Source organism: Coenobita brevimanus, chromosome 34 (assembly GCF_032717465.1).
Source record: "Coenobita brevimanus isolate Jiangsu-jjx chromosome 34, ASM3271746v2, whole genome shotgun sequence".
Taxonomy (NCBI): Eukaryota; Metazoa; Arthropoda; class Malacostraca; order Decapoda; family Coenobitidae; genus Coenobita; species Coenobita brevimanus.
Window position 1 is genome coordinate 5,185,605 of NC_136987.1, and position 23,751 is coordinate 5,209,355.

Below are 23,751 nucleotides of genomic sequence, written 5' to 3' on the forward strand. Positions count from 1 at the left end.
AGCCAGGGGAGGATTACTACTATAAAAGAACAAGGGGAGCAGATCGCTATAATTTACTGTCTGGGCTCGGCGCGGCAACTCTCGCCCGCGCGTGCAATGGTAAGGGGGGACTCCTCTAGTGTGGGCTGAGGAATAACACTAGTTTCACGGGCCCAGAACTTATAGTCTTTATCAAGGGAAAGTAATCACGGACACTTATAGGTGGAATCCCTCTTGTTCACTTTGTCACTGTATCACTATCTCTGTCTCACTGCAGGAGGGGAAAGTCACTAATCTTGCCCGATTTTCTGGGGCAATATCACTCTGTCACTATAAGGGGACCTCCGGGGGCTCTACCCGTGGCGGGAATCACTGTCCCCGCTGGGGGGAGACTCGACCCGGGTCCGATCCACTGAGGCGTTGCAGGGAGACCCTCTTGCCTGGGGTCTCGACCTGTTGCAGGCCCTCACTCTGGTCACGGTGCAGGGAGACCCTCTTGCCTGGGGTCTCGACCTGTTGTAGGCCCTCACTCTGGTCACGGTGCAGGGAGGCCTGTCTATGCTGGCCCTAGGGACTGGGGCCAAACAGGTGAAGCAGTCGTGTCTGGCGTCGGAGGGTCTGCGGCAGGGGGAGGTCAGCGTTGGTAGGCTGCTGGGCTCGCCTGGGAGTCCGAGGGCTGTGGAGGTCTGTCAGGGGACGCGCCGTCAGGTGTGGGCTGCGGCCTCGTCTCCTGCTGGTACCTGGGGAAGACAAGAATTTCCCGGGGGTGGGAGGTAGGTCCCGACTGGGACTGGGCCTCTGCTCGGGTGACACTTTCGGGGCAACTCTCCCGGGTGGTGTCTAGCTACTCCTGCAGGAGTTGGCTGACTTTAGAGGACACACGGAGGCCGTGATCTCTCTTTTACTCAGGGAGGGTAGCACAGAGGCGACTCTCTCTCTTGTCTTCAATACAGCCGTGGCACCAGGTCGATCGGTCCTGGGACCCACTTGTGGCTTTATACAAGGGGCTCTTACCCTTGGGGTGGCTAGGGGTGTTGGCCCCGTATAGTCCACTATTGGGCCTCCTGCCCTGTTTGTGATAGAGGGTGCTTCTCCCTCGTTAAAGGACCTCCTGTCCTGGTCGTGGCAGAGGGTATTTCTCCCTCGTGGCTCACGGTGGCAGAGGGTACTAGCCCCTCGTGGCTCACCAGGGTAGCGGCAGAGGATGGTACTTCCTCGTGGCTCGCGGTGGCAGCAGGTGTAAACACCTCGTGGCTCACCTAGGGACCTCCTGCCCTGTTGGGGTGAAGCTGTGGTCGTCACCACAAAACTACTAGGGACTGATGTTATATCAGTCCCACCCCACTGCTGTCGATGGTCAACCCGCCGTTGAAGTTGTTGCGGATCTAGGCTCACCTGGCGTTGGGGCAGTTGCGGGGAGAAGGGGCACAGGTCAGTGATGGTTGGGTGACCCTTTTGCCCTGGGTCATTAACCTCCCCGTTATCTCTTCCTCGGGTGGTGGGGTGGTGGTGGCCCGGTGGTGGAGTGGGGGGTGGCGGGGCGGAAGGCCCGGCGGCGGGCATCTTAATTATATATATATATATATATATATATATATATATATATATATATATATATATATACACGGGACATTAGGAAGAAGTAGCTGAGGAGATTATTCATCGAAAGGCTTCATATATCTACACCAAAAAACAAAACATTCGCAAAAATGAAGCTCAACGCTATAAGTCTGGGGGTGAATTAGGAAGCAAAAGCATGGCTATGAGATTCAACGTAAAGAAGTACAAGTAAAAACTCTTCAACGTACACTACTTTAAGGCTGTAGGTTATAGTATGTCCTGTATATAAATATTTTTACTCCGTATATAGGTAAGTGTTATAATAATGTATAAACGTCACGGTGGGAAAGAAAATGAAAACATTCAAGGACCTAGGAGCTTTTGTACAGGATTTTCAAGCTAAAACAATGTTATTCATACTTGTTGTTAGGCGGGTATAGGGGAGGCCTTGGTTGGTTTTTCCTTTTCTCTCCTGTTATTACAAACGTTGTATCAATCATCAGCCATTATATATATATATATATATATATATATATATATATTATATATATATATATATATATATATATATATATATACTCTAGACAGACAGATAGATGGATATAAATATACATGTGTGTATATATACAGTATATAATATATATACAGTATAGAGAGAGAAGACCTATACCGAAATAAAAGGCTAGGGGACTGATATTTGTACTTTTGGTATTGTTTTCATACGCCCGGTCGGTGACGTTTAGATGCAAGATGGCGCCCAGTACAGCAGCTGTTGGCCAAACTCTTCCTCCTCTATGGCTCTGTTCCTTTTCACACCCACTCCTTGTCCCTTCACTCCCCCTCCCCCAACTCTACACCCCCTATCTCAGAATCTACACCCTTCCCTCTCACCCCACATCACCCTCCACACACCCCTCCTCCTAACTCTACCCCTGCTCCCCCTCACTCCTGGTTACCATTAAATTCTTTATGCTTGTGCGTCCTAAACCACACACTCATCCACTCCACCAGGGCTGCCAAGTGTGCGGTTTTCCCGCACAGTTGGGCTATTTTTGAAGAGCTTGTGCGGGAAATTTTTGGCTTGTGCGGGTTGGGCTATTTTTAAGGTACGTCATACAATGTTTTGGGATGCTAAAATTAATGAGTGAGAGGGCTACGCATATTCCCAGTTACAAAAAAGGGACGCGGCTGTGGCTGAAGAGGTCCGTGAGAGAGGAAAGAAAAAGAAGAGGGGGAGGAGGTAAGTAGTAAGTTGTGGGGGGAAGGGGAGAGAGCCTGTGATGTGGGAGAGGAGGATGCAAGTGGGGTGGGGGATATGCTGATACTCTTGAGAGGAGGGAGATTGTGGTCAGACGAGGAGGGGCCCGGCCGCCCGAGAGAGGGATGGTGAGAGAGAGAGGGGGGTTGGGGGATTAGAGGGAAGGGCAGGTATTGAAGGTTGAAAATACGAAGCAAGTTACTGTATATGGGCACATTTTCCGAAAAAAGGAAAAAGACGGCATGGAAAGATAGGAAATCTTAATTAGTGTGAGGGTGAAGCAAAAAGAAAGCAGTGAGTGTGATTATGTGTATGATAATAATCATGGCACTGTATTTCGTCGTCACTATGGGACAATAGCCCCCTCCCCGTCCCTCCTCCTTCCCATGTCTTCAGGTGGTCCAGTCCGTCCCACCCCTCCACGCACCCTTGTTTCTCACCTCCGTGTCAGGTCATTAAAAACATTATTTTTTCTCGGGTAAGAGATAATCTGGAAATTCCGATGATCTACCTGGCCTGGCCTGAACACAACCCCACCTGCATAGTCACAGAAGAATAAATGGTAGTGTTTTGCCTCAATTCCACATTTCCACCTCTAACTAAAATCATTCATTCATTGCCAGACGCCATGTATCCCATACGGGGTGGCCAAGGGCTTAGAGTTAATTGTTTTACAGGGAGGGGCACTAATCCTCCACCAACCCCACTTGACACGTAGGGATGCCAACAGCATCTGGTGTTCCCAGGCGGTCACCCATCCAAGTACTAACCAGACCCAACTAAAATAATTAAATCAATCACCTCAGATTTCCCCCTAACCGATTAAACGTCATTTTCCCCCAAAGTGAAAAAGAAAACCCATAAATTTGGGGGGAAACGCCACATCAGGGAATCCTGGCCAGTAGTATGGACAGCGAAATTAATGTAAGTTAGGAATATTAGCGTTTATCACTTTGGGCTATTTTTGAGGTAAAGTGTGCGGGTTGCGTCTCTGGTGACTTGGCAACCCTGTGACTCCACCCCCAGCACTCATCCGGACCAACGACCACACAACTCCTCTGTCCGTGTACCAGTGTCGCACCTACTTTGAATCGTGAGGATATTGATAGAGACACAAGTACGTACCTTCCCAAAGTTTGACGAATACGAAGTGGAAATATCGAACCATCTGAAACACGCACCGGTAGAGATAGGATTTTTTTGTTTTTTTTGTTTTGTTAATTCCCCAGTTCTTAATTTTCTTTAGACAGAAGTGGGAAGAGTTGCTTCTTTGACCGCACCTGCTATTTCTCCTATTAATCCCTTTTTTCTTCTATTAATTTTCTCCTTTAATCCCTTCAGTATAGTGACGTCTCTTGATTTTCTCTTTTCTCACATTAACTTGGCCCAGGTTTTCGCCTTTTGCTGCTTGGTGTAGCTCAGTGGCGGAAAAGGACTATCACTTCCCCCCGCTGACTTGCTCATGGCTGACACTAAAATTTCTTCAACTGACTTATTTTCTGCTATCACTGGCCTCAATACTAACAAGACATAGGGCCTGATGGAGTCTCTCCTGTTAACCCAAGAACTGTACTTTTGTGCTTACACCCCGCCTAAGTAAACTCTTTCACCTTTGTCTGTCAACTTGTACGTTTCCTTCTTGCTGAAAGTTTGCTCTCATTCAGTCAGTCCCAAAGAACGGTGACCATTCTCAGCCCTCTAACAATAGTACAATTGCTTTAACATCATATATTTCAAGTGTTTTAATCTATTATTTAAAAAAAAAAAGCACCTTTCCTACCACAACCTTCTTTCATGTCGTCAGTATGGGTTCCGCCAGGGGCGCTCCACAGGCGGTCTTTTCACCTACCTTTCAGACTCCCGGTCATCCTCCTTTCAGGACTTTGGCGAAAGCTTTGCCATTACACTTGACATCTCAAAGGCTTTCGTTCGAGTCTGGCATAAATCTTTTACCTCCAAAATTCCCTTTTATGGTTTCTATCCTTCTATCTGTGCCTTTATCTCTAACTTCGTTTCTAGTTGTTCTATAGCTGCTGTTGTAGAAGGCCACTGTTCTTCTCCTAGAGCTATCAATAGCGGTGTTCCTCAGGGCTCTGTCCTATCACCAACTCTCTTCCTTCTATTCATCATCGACCTAAGCTGTACATCTAACCCTATGCACTCATACGCTGAAAACTCCACCCTGCACCTTTCCAATCGTTTCTAGCAGCATCCATCTCAGCAGTTACATAAGTAAACAATGGATGTGGTTAAGGCACACCTACTGTTTGACTTGGCTCATATCTGTGATTGGTGTAAAAGTAATCTTGTTGTTTTTAATACATCATACACTGTTCTTACATCATTTAACCCTTCAAAATCTTCCGTATGAGTGTCCTCTAATTTATGACAATATCCAGTGCAACCCTGTGTCATCTATAAACATGCTTGGGGTTTCCTCTCGTTACGGGATTATGGCGTCTGGCAATAGATGGATAGATAGATAGGTATTTATCTTGGAGAGATCATATTACATCTCTTGTAAAATCTGCTTCCAAGAAATTAGGTGTGCTAAGCTGACTCTTTGCCTTTTTTTTATTCCAGCATAGTTGTTGATTTTATACACGGGTTTTATTCCTCCCTTTGTAGAGTACAACTCTCATGTGTGGGGATGCTCCCCACATACAGATCTTCTCAAAAAGGTGGAGTCGGAGTTTTTTTTTTTTTTTTCTCATTAACTCTCCTCCTCCAACTGGCTCCTTGCAACCTTTGTCTCTTTGCAGCATTATTACATTTTTGTCTCTTTTCTATTGGTACCTCAATGGTCACTGCTCCCCTGAACTGTCTCCTTGCATTCCCCTTCCACTATGGCAGGCGCGTAGCACCTGTCTAGCAACAAAATCTCATCTCTTTTCTGTCCATCTCTCTAACGCAAGGGTTAACTACTACTACCAGTCCTTTATGTATGCAGCAGGTCAAACATGGAACTGTCTTCCTCTGTCTGCATTTCCTACCTTTGGTCTTTCAAACGTTGTGTGTCCTGGTATCTCTAAATGAACGGATCTTGAATTTGGCTCTCTGTTACATTGTTTTTTGTTTTTACTTGGAGGGATCTCTGTTATATTGTTTTTTTGTTTTTAATTGGAGGAAACAATTTTGCAATCTTGCGTGCTCCTGGCCTTTGGTTCCTACTTCCTTGCGTGACAAAAATGTAGCCTTCCCCCTCTCCCTCCCTTGGGAATATTGCGTATCTCTTTGGCCCACGTTGAGAACCACTGACCTCTGGAACCAACGGTGGAATTGTGTGTCTCGTCGAGAAGTTACAGGTTGATCATCCATAGGTGTTGTAGACAGGAAAGAGGTGTGTGTGTGTGTGTGTGTGTGTGTGTGTGTGTGTGTGTGTGTGTTCTTTTTTATTATACTGAACTGCACTGCTTTACAATAACAGACAGGAAAGACTAATTAAATCTGCTATATTCTCAGGCACGTAGAATGAACAGTGCAGCACACTGTCTCTTGCTTCTCCCCCTGACAGATATGAACAAATGTCTACGGACTACTTAGAATGGACGCGAAGTGATTATGTTCTTAATTAATATATCTACTGAACGCTCACCCTTTCTCTTGCTTCCCCCCTCCCGTCTTCACAGAAAATGAGGAAACATCCACTCAGCGAAATAGAAGTAGCCTAATGGAAAGAGAGGAATGTATTACCTTTCCTACGAATTTAACCATATGCTCTGAGGACTCGCACTTTCTCTTGCTTCTTCCCCATCAGAATCCAGTACAAAGAACGTCTAGCAAGAAATAATCACCTTCGTTCTAAATTAAGTCATATGTACAAAACAGATATATATATTCTCTCGCCTTTCCCTCGTCGGAAAATGGGCCGACGACTACAGGACGAGATGGAAGGAATGTGTAGGGGAAAATACACACCTCCGTTCAAATTTTACTCAAAATTACATATTTGGGGGAGGCGGTGGCAGAAGCGGTAGAGAGGCGGCTGGGGCAGGGAACAGTTTAAGGATTTGAATTTCTTAAAAAGCAGACTTTTCTTATCTACCAGATGACCTGCCAGCATGTCATAAAAGTACCCCGCTAATACCATTACACCAGTTCTGTATGAGACAGCCCTAGCATGTATTCAATATGGACGGTGGGTGTTAGCGCCGAAGTGGTGACGTTTGGAGATTTAGGAGGACTATTGGGACTTGGGAATAGGCCATGAAGCCTTTACCCCGAGTCTGACACGTAAAACAAAAAAAATAATTAATTAAATAAATAAACATACTGTACATACTTCTCTTGCATCTCCCCTGTCAGAAAATGAGCAGACGGCAACTAATCGAAATAGCTTGTTCTAATTTAACCTATATATAGTATACTGAAGACTCAAATTCTTTCACCCCTCCCCGCCACAACAGAAAATGACCAGACGGCTACTGAACGGGATGGAGGTGGTGCAGATGGACGAGGAGTGGATTGAGAAGGCGAAGAAGAAGCACGGGATGTTCAAACATGGAATGGTGCGCATCTTGCCACACGGATATTTCTACGGGGGACGTGCTCCATACTTCATCGACAAGATCCACACCTTCAAAGTAAGTACTGGGTAACAAGTAACAGTTTTAATGAGACAACGTATTTTTTATCATGTTTGCTAGGCCCCTACTACGCTTGCTCATGGAGTGCTTGCGTAGTTCATTCGACATGTAAAGAAACAATGTTGGTGTTCAGGAGGAGTCTGCAATTGTTGTGGTGTTGTGTACCCTGCGTGGAGTGAAGCAGCTGCGGCATCCACCCAGGAGCCAAACCACCCCCCTCTCTCTCTCTCTCTCTCTGCACCTCCTCCAGTTCCACCTTGGGTTATTCCATTCTTCCATCTCTTCCCTCTTCTCATTTCCCCATGACCGACATTATTTATTTTTTTTTTCAATTGATGTACTTTCTTCCCTTATATGGACCTGATGGGATCCCTTCTGTTGTCCTTCAAAAACTGTGCATCTGTGGTTATACCCTTCCTACTGTAGGTAAACTCTTTCACCTTTGTCTGTCAACTCGTACCTTTCCTTCTTGCTGGAAGTTTGCCCTCATTATGACCGTCTCAAAGAAGGATGACCATTCCCAGTCCTCTAACTACCGCCCAACTGCTCTAACATAATGTATTTCTAAAGTTTTTAGATCTAGTCTTAACAAAAAACATTTTAAAGCACATTTTCTATCATAACCTCTTTGATAGCCAGTATGGGTTCCGCCAGGGACGCTCCTTTCTATCTTTTAAACTCCTGGTTATCCTTCTTTAGGGACTTTGGCGATATTTTGACAGAGTCAAGCACAAATCTGCCCACTTGCAGCTTCTGTCCTAGTTGTGCTTTCATCTCTAGTTTCCTCTCTGGTCGTTTTATAGCTGCTGCTGTAGAGAGCCACCACTCTTCTAAGGTTATTAATAGTGGTGTTCCTCAAGATTCTTTCCTATTACCAACACTCTTCCTTCTATTTATCAATGACCTTCTAAGCTGCACAGTCGTGGTCATAAATAATCACCTATCCTCCGTTACCCCGTGCCTCAGGCAGGCTCGTTTATGCGTGACAGGTCACAGTGCAGTAAGAGGGGCTGAGAGGGAGGGGCCAGAGAGAGAAGGAAAAGTGGGTGGGGGGACGAATAATGGTGCTGGGGTGGAGTGAGGGAGGGGAGGGATGGTAGGTAGGGGATGGGGAATGAAATGCAAAGTGGTGGCCACATAATTTGCTTATTTTCTTTCATTCAGGGCATCAAATAAAGGAGTTAATATTCAGTAGCTAATGCTGCATTGCACCTTGTATAGCGGCACCTGATAGCAAGCTTTAGATAGGTGGTGATATCAAGGGCTGGCTTGTGAGGAAAATATACTGACGTGACATTATATATTAGTGCAGAGCCAGATATTTGTGTTTATCCATGTATTTTGACTTCGGACGCAGAATGGAATCTGAATGGTTTTAACTTCCACAGTGTTTTGTGCAAGACACGTCCTCTACCCTTACATGTAATTAATTTTTGGAACAAAGTATCATATGCAACATCTGACATGACTGTCCACATTAAATATAATCATCCTCATGGTATACACTCCCTCTATACAAGCACCAAGATATCAACTATTTTATGGCATCTCTATATGAAAAGTGTTATGCTGAGTGTTTTTAGGTCGACTTCTCGTCCTAAAAACACTAGCGACTGAGCGGGGTCCTCTTTCCGGACCGGAAGTAAAACACCCACAAAGGAACAGGACATAAAAACCAGGCAGTATACCTTAACACATCTATTGCCTTAATTCTACACCGTTACAATACAACACAGAGTGATATTTAAGATACAGGAGACAGGGACACAGAGTTAGCCTTTGACACCACAATGTACAGTCACACTTAATACACGATATAATGCATGTACACTAATGTCCTGAACTATATATGTTGATACCCGTATTTCACTTTTAGGTAGAATATATACTTAGTTGGAAACAAGGGGAATAAACAAGATTAAGAGTCCGTGGGGGAAATACTACTATAAATAAGACAGGGTGCGGATCGCGACACTTGACGTAGTCACTTAGTCGCGGCGGCACTTACACACAGGCTTATGATTCACCCGCGCACCCTAGTCTCCATTCATAGTCACTGAAAGTTCTTTTACTTGGGGACTCGCACAATTACTCTAAGTTCCCTTACTGAGGGTTTAAGTCATTTTCTGTTCTGCTGGGTATCGAGTTCTTTTAGAATAATAGTAACTGTCACTGGTTTTACACTGGTCTTCACTCGGTCACTGTTCACTGTTATTTCCCCTGGTTTGTTCTCGGTACAAGGGGCGTCACTATTTACGTGTATTTCCTGGGTAATGTTCACTCCGTAGCATGGGCGTGAGGGGAGAACCCTAGGGGGACCCAGCCTGCAAAGGGCAATGCACTACCCGCAGGGAAGTCACTGCCCAGGTCCTGCTCGTCGGTGAGGTGCAGGGAGGCCCTCCTGTCTGGGGGCCTCGACCTGAGAGGTGGCCCTCGAATCGGAGCCTCGTTGGTGGGGTGCAGGGAGCCCCTCCTGTCTGGGGGCCTCGACCTGAGAGATGGCCCTCGGGACTGGGGACGAACAGCTGGAGGAGGCGGGCCTGTTGTCTCTGGCTCCGTGGAGTGAGGGAGCCTGGGTTGCCCTCGTCTGGAGTCTGCTGGTCGGGCCTGGGGGTCCTGGGACTGCGGCCGCCTATAGGGAGAGGCGCCGACAGGGCTGGGCTGCGGCACCATCTCCGTCGGGTGTCTGGCAGGAACAGAGATCTCCCAGGCGTAGGAGGTAGGTCCGGTATCGGGCCTTGCCACCACTCTGGCGACACCTCCAGGGCAACACTCCCGGATGGTGACGAAGGGCTCCCACAGGGGAAGAGGCAGGAGAAGGATTCATGGAGTCCGTGTCCTTCCCTGGTAAGTATTGAAGCCGGAGCCTCGGGTCTCTCTACCCTGGTACGTGCTTCGGCTGTGGCTGTTAACCTACCCGTCTTACGAGGAGCAACTGAAGGGCGTACAGTGGCCGCTCCTTCCCCGCCACGTACAGTGGCCGTCGGCGCGGTGTTGCTCCTGCTGTAGGGAAAAGCTGCACGTACTGTAGCCAAGGGCCTCTCTACCCTGGTACGTACTTTGCCCATAGCTGGGAGCTGATCTTCCCGTCGAGAAGCAACCGAAGGGCGTACAGTGGCCGCTCCTTCCCCGCCACGTACAGTGGCCATCGGCGCGGTGTTGCTCCCGTAGGATAGAACAGCAGGAGAGGGATGCACAGGGGCAACTCTCTCTCCGATGTGTACTAAGGCCGTAGCCAAGGGTCTCACTACCCTGGTACACTCTTTAGGCCGTAGCCTTGTGCCTCCTGCCCTTGAGGGTGTAACAATAGCCGTCAACACGGTGTTACCTGGGGCTGAATCTTGTTCAGTCCCACCCCAAATCTGACGATGGTTGTCCCGCCCGCAAGGTCGTTGGCTTTCTCCGGTCACCTGGTGTTGGGGTAGTTACGGGGAAAAGGGACTCAGGACAGTAGTGTCCCGGTGACCCTCTTGACCTGGGTCACTAGCCCCACCGTTGTGTCCTCCTGGGGTGGTGGTGTGGTGGCGGCCCGGTGGTGGGGTGGGGGGTGGTGAGGTGGGTGGTCCGGCGGCGGGTATTTTAAAATGGCTATTGAAAATGATTGTGCATAAAAGGTGCATAAATTTGATATCTGTGCACTTGGGTGGATATAATAACGATATCTCTCATAACCTGTAGCATGGACTCCATGCCGGTATGGGTTTGAATGGCCGTCCAACAACTCCAACACCCTCTCATCATCTCCGAATGATATTTCCCTCCGACAAAAAACAGCTAGTTACAAATTGGTGGACAAGGCAAGGGTGTGTTGTGCTGGAGACTTCTGACTCTGCAACAATGATTGATCTGTCACGTCAATATATTTCTCTCACGAGCCAGCCCTTGATATTACCACCTATCTAAAGCTTGTTATCTGACGCCGCTATACAAGATGTAATGCAGCATTATCTACCATGCCCTCAATGAAGAAAATAGACAAATTATGTGACCCCCACTTCGCATCTCATTCTCCCTTCCCTACCTACCATCCCTCCCCTCCCGCACTCCACCCTCCCACCATCGCTCGTCCCCCCACCCACCTTTCCTACTCTCTCTGGCTGCTCCCTCTCAGCCCTTTCCCGATGTCACTAATCAAGGAAAAACTGCCACTTCACCAGATTACTTAATTTTCAACATCAAAGTCGGTCTACTAAACTCCATTCATTTTATGTGCCCTCTGTGTCACTAAAAGGAAGGGAGAATTATAACAACATTATTTTAGTCACTGCAACAAGGAAGAGAGGCTGTATTATAGTCAAGGAAAATAAAGAAATGGTGGGCCGAGTCCACCATCTCGGTTTGGGGACGGTTATTATTCTTTCATTCCTTAAATATCGATAAGCTTCATTTTACAACCATTTCATGTATTTGCCAATCAAAACAAAATAAACAGTGTTATGAGAAACATGTAACGATTCTTCATTAAGAAATATTAGCACAGCATGGCTGAAGATCGTACGTTACGATTATAAACAATAACAAACTCACGTGTGTCTACTGCCCCGGTGGACCTACTGCCCAAAGACCATGGAAAACCATTCCAGAGAAAAATGGACAGTGCCTAGACTGAAGTATTTCCTGAAGTCTAGAGGAATACCATGTTCCGGGTACACCACTGGCGTGTTGTTTTGAGTTTTTGTACGGTATTTTGGAGCCCTCGAATCGTCGGATTTCGGCCAGCGGTTTCGTCTCTGCACGATTTCGGCTGTAAACATTGTACAATTTTCATATGAAAAACTTGGTAGATTTTCTTCAGCATTTTGGAGATGAAGCATTGTTTTTTTTAGAAAGCTAAACTGTATGGGTTTCAAACAAAATGTGCACCTAGAGACTTGTAAATATGTGATGAATGCTGTCACACCCGTTGTGCTTTCACGGCGGCTATATAAACGTTTTCCTGCATTTACCGCATTAAAGCATATCTAGGAAATTAATATAACTACTAAAGAATAATATCATGAAGAACTTACGTACGGTATAACATTAAATATCACGGGAGAGATTTTTAAAGATATGCGATTTCTGTGGTCTCTGCATGAGTAGCCCGACTTCCATATTGAACTAGCTGGCGATCAATGGCAACTCTTGAGTTAGTGACGGTGGGACTTATGACCACGACTGTGCATCTAACCTTGTCCACACACATGCCGACTTTTCACCTTTCCATCCGCTTCTCCCAATGTTCATCACAGCAGTCCCTTCAACAAACGCGGGATCAGGCTATGGCATACCTAATTTATGACTTGGCTCATATCTTTGATTGGGGTAAAAGTAACCTTGCTGTTTTCAATTAATCAAAAACTCAGTTTCTGCATCTTTCAACCCACCATAATCTTCCATAGGAGTATCCATTAATATTTAACAATATTCAACTCAATCCTGCATCATCTCTGAATATACTTGGGGTTTCATTCTCTCAGGATTTATCATGGACATATCATATTGCCTCTCTTGCAAAATCTGCCTCTCAGGGATAAAGCGTGCTAAGCCGACTCCATGCCTTCTTACCCCCGTAGAATGTTGACTTTATACAAGGGTTTTATTCGCCCCAGTGTAAAGTACAGCTCTCATGTGTAGGGAGGTTCCTAACATACAGCTCTTCTCGACAGGGTTGAGTCAAAAGACTTTCCATCTCATCAGCTCTCCTCCTCTTACCAACTTCTTTCAGCCTCTGTCTCTTTGCCACACTGTTGCATCTTTATCTGTTTTCTGTCATTACTTCAGTGGTCACTGCTCTTTTGGACTGTCTGCTTGCATTCCTCCTCAGTTACGGGAGGCACGTAGCACCCGTCTAGCAGCAAACTCCCACCCCTTCTCTATCCATCTCCCTATTGGAAGAGTTAACTGACTCTTCCAGTCCTTCATGTATGGAATGTGTCAGCTTAGGAACTGTCTGTATTTGCATCTGCCTATGACCTCAAGTCTTTAAAATGCAATATGTCCAAGCATGTCGAAATGAGCGAATCTTGAGTTTGGCTCTCTTTTATTATTATTATTATTATTAATTATTATTATTATTATTATTATTATTATTATTATTATTATTATCGATCCAGCAAAGCAGGATGGTACCATTTTCAGCATAATCCCTATATCATAGCGTTATACTCAAGCTGTGTGTGTGTGTGTGTGTGTGTGTGTGTGCTTTAGCTAATCCCAGGCTATTTGATGGATTTGACCGAATGTCAGGTTCCTGGAAAAGTTTTCCACTATATACACTTTTCCAAACATGATTTTTAGGGGGTAAGCTCCCCCTAGCCAGAATAAAATATTCCCAGGAGTAATGAAAGGGAGGCAGATATGGCTTTGCTATCTTATTACATGCTGTACAGTGGACTCCCATCTGTAATGCAATATTTGGAGGACGTGGGCCTCCAGTGATTCTTGGAGGGGTCAGCCCCCTGCAAAAAATAAAACCATCAGAAATAGGAGAAAGTGAGCATAAGGATTCCAACGAAATCACCATAAATAACACAGGAATAGGTATGTATAAACTACTGCTGTTACTATTACTACTGCTGCTGCTGTTACTATTACTACTACTACCACTACTATCATCATCATCATCATTCCTTTGCTCTGACAGTTCCGGCCTGACGACGTGATAATTATGACGTTCCCCAAATGCGGCACAACATGGATGCAGGAGATTGTGTGGAACATGATTTACAACCCCAACCTTGACAACCCCCAGGCCAAGACATCCATTTTTTTACGCTCTCCGGATATGAGGTGAGGCAAAGGGTCGTAACACACCTTTCTTTAGCAATTTATTCTTCACATTAAGCAAAAGTCGCAACACTTCTCTCTTGGCGATTTGTCCTGCACATTAAGCCACAAACTCCAAATCAGATAAAGGGTTCAATAACTCGACTTTGCCCGTAACATCTTTCTTATCGACTTAGTCTGCACATTAAGCAATAACCCCAAATCAGAGAAAAGATTTTATATTTGACATCCACCAAGTTGTGTCAAAATCGGATAAAACTGAGCTGTTTTTTACACACACACACACACACACACACACATATATATATATATATATATATATATATACTTACGCACACACACACACACACACACACACGCCACTCAAAACAAGACATCCACTCTCGCTCTGCAAGGGAGGGTGTCATATTAAGGCGAATTTTACAGCATAAATCGCTAAAGTAGAGATGTTAGGGCATGTGCATTATATATTAATTTTGCAGTTAGGACATGTTTCACGACGAATGGAAATAGGTGTGAGAGAGAGAGAGAGAGAGAGAGAGAGAGAGAGAGAGAGAGAGAGAGAGAGAGAGAGAGAGATCTGGGTGGTTACTGACTAAACTAAATCGCTAAGGAAATGGCGTTAAGGAAATCTCCATTAAATTTTCAGTCAGGACATGCAGTTCGATGGAGAGGAGGTAGACAACATGGAGGTTTCCGAGTTCGAAGCTTTGTTCCGAAAAATAGCTCCGGATAAGGACCCCGAGGAAGGGATGTTGTTGGAGATACTGGATAAGATGGAAGGAAGGAGGGTAATTAAGAATCATTACCCCCTCTGCCTAATGACCCCTGGACTCCTGGATAAGACCAAGGTGAGTACAGGATCATCATCATCTTCGTCTTTGTCGTAATCATCATCTTCATCATCATCATCGTCTTCGTCGTAATCATCATCTTCATCTTCGTCTTCGTCGTAATCATTATCATCGTCGTCAACATCATCATCATCATCGTTGTTGTCATCATCATCATCATCATAGCTTCCTCGATAAAGCCAAGGATGGTGAAAGAATATAGGAATAATAATAATCTGCCACCCATTCATCATCATCGTCATCATCATCATCAATCATCATCATCGTCGTCGCTGTTGCTGTCATCATCATCATAGCTTCCTCGATAAAGCCAAGGATGGTGAAAGAAAAAATATAGGAAGAATAATAGTCTGCCACCCATTCGTCCATCATCATCATCGTCATTATCATTACCATCATCGTGGTCATCGTCGTCATGTCTTCTTCGATATGTGCAAGGTTGATGAAAGAAAAACTCTAGGAATAATAATAATCTGCCACTCATCAATATGGTTTCCTTGATAAGGCCAATTTTGGTGTAAGAAAAAATATAGGAATTATAAACTACCTGGCATCATCATCATCATCATCATCATCATCATCAACAAAGTAGGGGTTTGTGTCAAAAATGGAAAAAATATGCTTCTTATCATCCTCTTCCTCCTCATCATCATCATCATGGCCGCTCGATAAAGTACAGGTTGGTGGTAGAAAATCGGAAAATTTATGCCTTTTCATCATCATCATCAGGAACTTCTCGACAAAGCATAGGTTGATGTTAGGAAAGTGGGGAAATTATACATTTTTTTTTTCTCCTTACCCTCATCATTATCGTCAGCCACCATTGTCATCATCGTTAATCTATCTACCTGTGTATGTATGTATGTATGTACCTTCTTTTTTTGGGGGGGGAGGATACCCAGAGACAGAGAGTGGAGGGCGTGGTGTTGGATATGCAGTCCGGGCTAAATTACTGCATAACATATTGGAATCACCAGTTGGTATAACAGAGTGACTGCTGGCCTGGCACATCCCACCCCCAAACGGCCGACACGCAACACTCTGAGTGCCTATGACTTGACATTGGTTGCCGAAGACACCACCACAGACTATCGACGAGACTAGATTCCGCCACAAAAGACTCTATCGATGAGACTCTAGATTCCACCACAAAAAATTCGAACGATGAGACTCTCCACTATTTGTTCAACCCCAAATGCAGACAAACTAATTTTGCTTGGCGACTTTAATGCCACAGGAAGAAAAAAGATCATCAAAGCGTAATAGGCCATCACTGCGTAGGAAAGACGATCAGCAATGGTATCAGGCTCTTCTCTTTGCTTAGGACGTAAATTAGTCATCCCTAATTCTATCTTTCAGTTTAAAAACAGGCACAAGACCTCATGGATGCCCCCAAGGTCAAAACACTGGCATTTAATTGACTATAATCGTAATACAACGAGACCGAAGAGATGTCCATAAAACCCAGTCTATGATAATTTTCGAATGTTGAACAGACCATAGTTTAATACGCACCACATAGCAACTTGCATTACGTCCTCAGATCTTCTGCACACATCCCTGAAAGAAACTAAACTGTGAGGAACCAAAAGTCATCCCAACCCGCGATACTTTCCGAAGCGCAGTTGCAGAAAACCTGGGTCAGCGCCCACCTCCTTACCCGGACAGTAAACCAGCTGCTCTAGATACTGGTCAAACGGGTCACGCAAAGAACCCCCCGCCATCACCTTACAAAAAGAACCTTTCTGCATGTTTCTAATAATATTTACAAACTTTTCTGGTATACCTTACTTTAACTTAATCTTACTTTATCATACTTTACTGTAGCTCTCTCTCTTTCAGGTTGTATACGTAGCAAGGAACTCTAGGGACGCTCTGCTCATACTTTGTCCACCTTTGTATTAGTCTGTCCCACTTTATCTTGCTTTATCTTCCTCTCTCTCTCTCTCTTTTTTTTTTTTTTTTACCCCACTTCATCTTTATCTTCCTCTCTCCTTTTTTTTTTTTTTTTTTTTTTTAAAACACACTATCTTGCTTATCTTCCTCTCTCCTTGTTTCTTCATCTTGCCTTCTCTTCCTCTCCTTGTTTATACCACTTTATCTTGCTTAATCTTCCTCTCTCCCTTACCCACAGGTCATATACGTGATCAGGAACCCCAAGGACGCCCTGATCTCCTACTACCACTTCGCCCGTGTGATGAAATTGTTTAGATTCTCAGGCACCCTTGAAGAGTTTATTGATGACTGCTTGAAGGGTGAAGGTTAGTATAGTATTGCTTTTTTACTCTCTTTCTCTCTCTCTCTCAATACGTGCTATGGATGCCTCAGTTAAGACGAATACATTAATCTAATGTTGTGCATAAGACTCCGTGGTTATATTATTGTCTTCACTTAGATTAAAACGCTTTACAATCAAAACAGAGTGAATATTAACATTGGGCTTTGTATAAGATTACGTATTTTGTCTTCAGTCATATATTTACCACCTTACAATAAAACAATGTGAATATTTTTGGGTTGTGTATAACACTGCTTGTGGATGTGTTTGTCTTTTCTCATACAGCTACCAGGCACTTCAAACTCAAATTAAAGTAAATAATATTGCTTCTTTATACTTTGTTTCACCACTCATCCAGCTACTTATATATATCGCAGTCAGATCAGAGTAATTATTAGGCTTAACCTGTGTATACAGTGAGACTGCTTATATAAACCCTTTCCTTCACTCTGACATCCGCCACACATTTCACCTTACTAGAGTGAATACTAAAGAATATGTGATAATAACTGCTATGTATACTTGTTTGTCTTAAATATTGGTTAGGAATCTTATAAACACACACCTCTCAGATGTAATAAATCGTACTCTTTGTGTCAGTCTGGCCCCATGTTAGTTTAGGGGAGCGTGAAAGCAAGGACGTCACCTAAAAATGCGCTTCATATCTTTAAAGGAAGATTGTGAGTTGGTAAAAATTGATTACCTGCCCCAAATACGAAAGACCTGATTTCCACAATGAGCATGAGCACATTTCAAACTCGTTTTTCTATAGCCATTACCAAGTGCAAGGTGTACTGTGATTTATAAACATCGAGGGAAGTTAAGATTTCCATTCAGCCTAGTTAGGTTTACCCGAATGAGTAGCGTCGTGGCGAGCGGCTGTACTTACTGGTCTCCCTTCAGTGATCCTTTGTGCACTCGATAGGCATTAATCCTAAGCCTTTTTTTTTTTTTTTTTTTCCAAGTATTTTTCTTTTCCTTTCGTCAGTTGTGTTCATGCCGTTCTGGCCGCACGTGAAGGAGGCGTGGAGTCAGCGCCATCACCCAAACATGCTCTTCGTCTTCTATGAGGACATGAAGGCGGACATTATGAAGGAACTGAGAAGCATTAACACCTTCATCGGCACCAATCTAACGGAGCAGCAGCTGGAGAACGTAAGTATACGGCATAGCGAGAATTTTGTTTCGAAAGTTCATAACACCTCGTCCTTAGCGATTTATTCTACACATCACCGGCATCAGTATTAGATTGAGACAGTGTGACCACATGATTATCCAGCATATACAGGATGGACTCATGACGTTCTATCCTGCATCGTTTATTCCTTTCCTACTCCCACTGCCACACCCACGCCCACACCAGCACACTGAGCCGTCCCTACATGACACAAGTTACCATCAGGTGTGTTCCGTGAAGCGCTATTAATGGGATGATTGAAGAGAGAGAGAGAGAGAGAGAGAGAGAGAGGAATTTTATTTATCCTGCAATTACTTTTTCGTAATGAAGGGGTTATAATCTTTTTAACATGGCCTTGAATTTCGTATTTTGCAGCTCCCTAGCACCTTTTCCTAAGCGACTTACTTTTGCTTATTACATCTGACTGGCCTGTTCTGTGCTATACAAATCCTTCAAGCATCGCCATACTCTATATAAATAACGTACAAAGGCATATTAAACAGTCATATCCAAAAATAAATCGCAAAGGAAGAGTTGCTAGGAAGCCTCCTTGCCCTACGAGCCACAACAACGTATGAAAGGATTATAGAAGATGCACACTTTGTTAAAAAAATACTGTGCTTGATATTTGAAAACAGGTGATCGATAGGCTGTTCTCTCTCTCTCTCTCTTTCTCTCTCTCTCCACCTGACATTCACTCTACACCTCTTACTCTCGCCTACTCTACTCTTCATCACTCTTATCCACCGTTTGGCGATTAAAACATAATATTTACTTACACACTTATAGTTTAAATGAGACGGATTTTCTCTTTATGATCAGCAAAGTTATCCACAGAGTTATTCATTGCTTGACACAGGGAAATATTTGTTCCAGAATATTCAACCATGCTATCAATATACAGCCACACACAAAAGTAGCCTACGTTCGCTTTTCCTGCCTCTTTATCACTGCTGGATTTGCTTGGATGAGACGTAGTGGTTAAGATACAGGCTTGTAAATAAGTTTGTCGACACTTCTCCGCCGCTTGTGGCAGTGGAAGGTGATATGTGACCTATTTTTATGTGACAGCAATATGAAGCACACAACAGAAGTGCAATAGAGGGTAGGATACTCTCCATTGTTCGAGGAGGAATGAGAAATAGAGACGGTAACACAATACTGGTAGAGGATCGCCGGGGAAAGTATGCTTATGGCTGTATAGATGATCACCCACAGATGGGGAAATTGGAGGAGGACATCAGTAGTGCGGTGTGATAGAAGAATTTATGAGGCTCAACAGAAAGGTATATGAAACGACATGAGACTTGCTTTGATGTATGGGGCTGAGACGTGGGCAGTGAAGAAAGCGCAGGAGGAAAAGTTGGATGTAGCGGAGATGAGACGTTGGGTTGGATTGGAAATGAGAGAATCAAAGGGACAGTGAACGTGGGTGAGGTATTCAGGAAGGTTGAGGTAAGAAGATTAAATTGGTATGGGCATGTGGTGAGAAGGGATGAAAATTATGAGGGGAGGAGAGTAGGGGAAATGGAGGAACTAGGAAGGAGGAAGAGGGGAAGGCCGAAGAGGAGGTGGATGGCTTGTGTGAACGAAGTTGTGGGAGAAAAGGAGCTGACTGGGGAAGTGGCGCAGGACTGAGTTGTATGGCCAAGGTATTTTCAAACACAATTCCATTAAAAAGCGGGAAGAGATGGAAGATAAAGAAGTGTAGATGCTTCATTATGACAAGCAGAAATGTTGGATGGGAAAGGGACAGGTCAGAGCTTGAATTCTTTAACGTTTAGTTCTGCGTTGCCCGAAACTTTAGAGAAAAAAAAAAGTATTCAAACTCTAACTTCAAGCTCAGCTCAGTTCGTCACAGTCAAGCTTCAAAGATTCCAGAGATGAACAGTGGCAGAAGAGTCGAACGGACTTTATTATCTGACTGTACAGTACCTCAAAAAGTATCAGAACAACTATGTGGGAAACAAACTGAAAAACCAACGATGTGATCTGAAACAAGCCTGAGGTGAACGTATGATTTCAAAACTATCTGCCCCTAAGTACGGATACTTTCTTGAGGCACTGTATGTACGTAAGAAAATATTCACCAGTAGTTGAAGGGGTAGTAGTTGCGACCCAAAGCTCATCTGAATGTGAACCCTGTGGAAAGCAAGTTGAAGATGCCCTCCTGCAGTCTACCATACTCCTTTCTGGGGATAGGGAGGGGACTGAGGGAACTTAGTATAACTGGGCAGCTCCACCACCCGGACATAGCGGTGCCACCACATGAGGCCGTTCCTCTCCAGGCGCCACGAAAATAATCAGTAAACATAAATAGAAAAAAATACATTTTGTACGCTACACATAGGTAACACTGACCAAGCCTTCCCTGCAACACAAGAGAATCTGCCAGTTAAGATGAGCGCTATATATGAACCACCCTGTACTCTTTCTACAGGTTGCCAAATTCACGTCTCTTTCGGCCATGAAATCCCGAGGTGACCCAATAGACAAGCGCAATTACAAGACGGAACTAATGGAGGGCGACACAGTGTACATGAGGAAAGGTGAGATGTGTATTGTTCCTGTATAGTTCCTGTATTGTTCCTGTATAGTTCCTATATACTGTAAGCATCTAACACACCATTTACACTCGAGTTAGTGTGTTTTTATCTGACGAAATTGGGTTACTTCTACAACTTTAATGAATATGGGTTTTGGCGCAAGAAATGGTTGCTGAAATATTAATGGCTAAGAAATAATGGTTATGATAAGTAATTCATGTTATATATAGACTTGAGAAACCGCCCCATGTGTGTGATTATATATATTGATTTGATTAGATCCGACCGTGAGAGTCAATTCGCCTGTTTCGTGTCCATGTCTCACAGCCTTAGTAAGGCAGGGAGCACCAGTGACCTGAAGATTTGTGTGTGTGTGTGTGTGTGTGTGTGTGTGTGTGTGTGTGTGTGTGTGTGTGTGTGTGTGTGTTTACCTTTTTCTGGTGGACACCCTCTCACCCTCCTTCAGATCTCTTTAACTGTCCTAAGCTTAAGCTGTGTGTGGGATCGTCTGTGTATACGCTTATCTTGACTCGACATTCACTGCACAACCAATGGAGCTTTAGTATTCATGTGATCTAATGGGAAAAACTTAGTACAATCATATGCTCTCTCTCTCTCTCTCTCTCTCTCTCTCGTCAATCTGTCAATCACTATCTAATAAACACTCATTCAGTCAATCTTAATCTATCTGCCTATCCATCCACCCGCCCACCCCTCCGTCCATCCATCTATCTACCTATGTCTATCTATCTACCTACTCCCTATCTATCTACCTTATTCATTGACCAAATCCACACGCCTCAGCCTCCCAATCCTCTAACCATAAATAACACTGATATTAAAGTTATAAATAATTTCCAGGTCAGGTTGGCGACTGGAAGAACGTTTTCAGCCCAGAACTGGACGCCAAAGTGAACAAGTGGATCGAGGAGAACTCAAAGGATACAGACATTACGTTCAACTACGGAAATTGAGGCGGCAACATGAGAAATGAAACGCCGCCAAAGGAACTCCGTTGGGAACATATTTAACTGTTGACTCAGGGGGATGATGATGATGATAGTAATAAAAATGATGATGATAATAATGATGATGGTGATGATGATGATAATGATGATGATGGGGGGTGGGGGTAAAGTCCCATCTCAATCGGAGTGCACTGGTCCGGTGTCGTATGCACGGAGTGACTTATGCTGGAAGTCACCGTTCCGCTCACTGCGCATGCGCCGAATGGCCGTTTGTCTGCTGTTTTGAAAGTATCTGCATGTTATCCCAAATTTTATGCCATTTATCAACAACATTGTATGAAATACATGTGCCAGGAAGATAGTTGGATGTCTTATCGACCTGTAGGTAACTATAGGTCGATATATGGATATATATAAATAAAGATATATATGTATGTTACAGGCAGATTATGAAATTAGTAATTTCGTGAATTAAGATTAGTTTAATTTAGGTTTATTTAGGTTAGGTTGATCTAGGATAAGGTTAGGTTAAGGTTAGGTTAGGTTTGGTTAATTTAGGCTTAACAGAGAAGGGAACGGTAACTTCCAGCATAAAGTCACTCCGTGCATATGACACCGGGTAATCAATATTCAATCCATGTGTGTGTGTGTGTGTGTGTGTGTGTGTGTGTGTGTTTCAGAGATCATAAGTTGTTAGGGAGATATCGTAAAACCTCACCCGTGGCGATTTATCCTATATACTCGTATTGCACCCTAGTAATCTTCTTGTATGGTCTCTCTCTCTTTCTCTCTCTCTAATGCAGATATAGACTGTAACAGTAACACACAAGCGGATATTAAGGTGTAAAGTGAAAAATAAATCGCTGGGGATGGGATGTTACCTAAATTCCAAAACTGACACCATTACGACCCTACACACACACACACACACACACACACACACACACACACACACAATTATATATATTTACTCGATAGAACTGTTTTGGATCCCGCTTTACTCCATCGTCACTCAATCCACAGGTTCAAAGTAACATCATGTGGCAAAAGCTGAAAGCAGTTTACAGAGTTCTTTATCAAAACTAAACACAAAATGACAAAAGTTGCAGTAATTAAACGAGCTGGTCAATCTATAATAAAACTAAATAAAAAAAAATAGTACAAATAAGATAGTGTAACCAGTAATGCCAAGAAAAAAGATAAAGCAAAAACTAGTTGCCTATTTATTATGTAGTCACAATAAGGATTATTCGCCATAACTTTTTGTGGTATATAAGGTATGAAATCTTGGCATCATAAACAAGTCTGTGACTCTTAAAAGTAGTTCAAGGTCATTCATATTTGGAACCCGTACTTTGATTAACCTAAAGCTAGCTTCATGTTTAATATCAACAAGATCTGAAGACAAAGGTGTGCAAGAACGCATGGGTACATTTTGCTTTTTTCTCAATAACTGGCTAACTGTTGGCTTAACTGTAACCATATTCCTTTCAAGATAATGAGAGGGACCATAGCTATATTGCTCTGAAATCAGTGCTTTACAGCTTCTGTGGTTTTCTCTTAAGAGTGTTACAAAGAAAACACTGAGAAGATTTGAATTCGGTTCTTTCCACTAGGCTAAATGGCAAAATATTCAGCCAAAATTCTCAGCAAACTTTTTATCATCGGATTTTCAAGCAAATAACTATCTCAAATTAGTTTATGAGATATTTCAATTTCAAATATGCAATTTTTGCACACACACACACAAAATGAGAATACAACCTTCAAAAATACG

The 23,751-nt window shown here is 43.8% G+C and overlaps 1 protein-coding gene across 1 annotated transcript; it reads left to right on the forward strand.

Moving 5' to 3' along the window:
* The first annotated feature begins 3,852 nt into the window (after positions 1-3,852).
* LOC145396086 (sulfotransferase 1A1-like) lies at positions 3,853-21,980 on the forward strand. Its single transcript, XM_080269552.1, has 8 exons — positions 3,853-3,890; positions 7,204-7,380; positions 14,009-14,154; positions 14,801-15,002; positions 17,140-17,266; positions 18,272-18,438; positions 20,901-21,009; positions 21,868-21,980. Exons 2-8 carry the CDS (start codon positions 7,207-7,209, stop codon positions 21,978-21,980), a joined length of 1,038 nt encoding a protein of 345 aa, XP_080125678.1. The 5' UTR covers positions 3,853-3,890; positions 7,204-7,206.
* Positions 21,981-23,751: the final 1,771 nt, after the last annotated feature.

Bases quoted from the DNA above. Each gene is read 5' to 3' on its own strand.
- LOC145396086 (XM_080269552.1), top strand. From the start codon at position 7,207: ATGACCAGACGGCTACTGAACGGGATGGAGGTGGTGCAGATGGACGAG. The intron at 14,155-14,800 runs GTGAGGCAAAGG...TTAAATTTTCAG, and splicing joins TTACGCTCTCCGGATATGAG to TCAGGACATGCAGTTCGATG. The intron at 21,010-21,867 runs GTGAGATGTGTA...AATAATTTCCAG, and splicing joins CACAGTGTACATGAGGAAAG to GTCAGGTTGGCGACTGGAAG.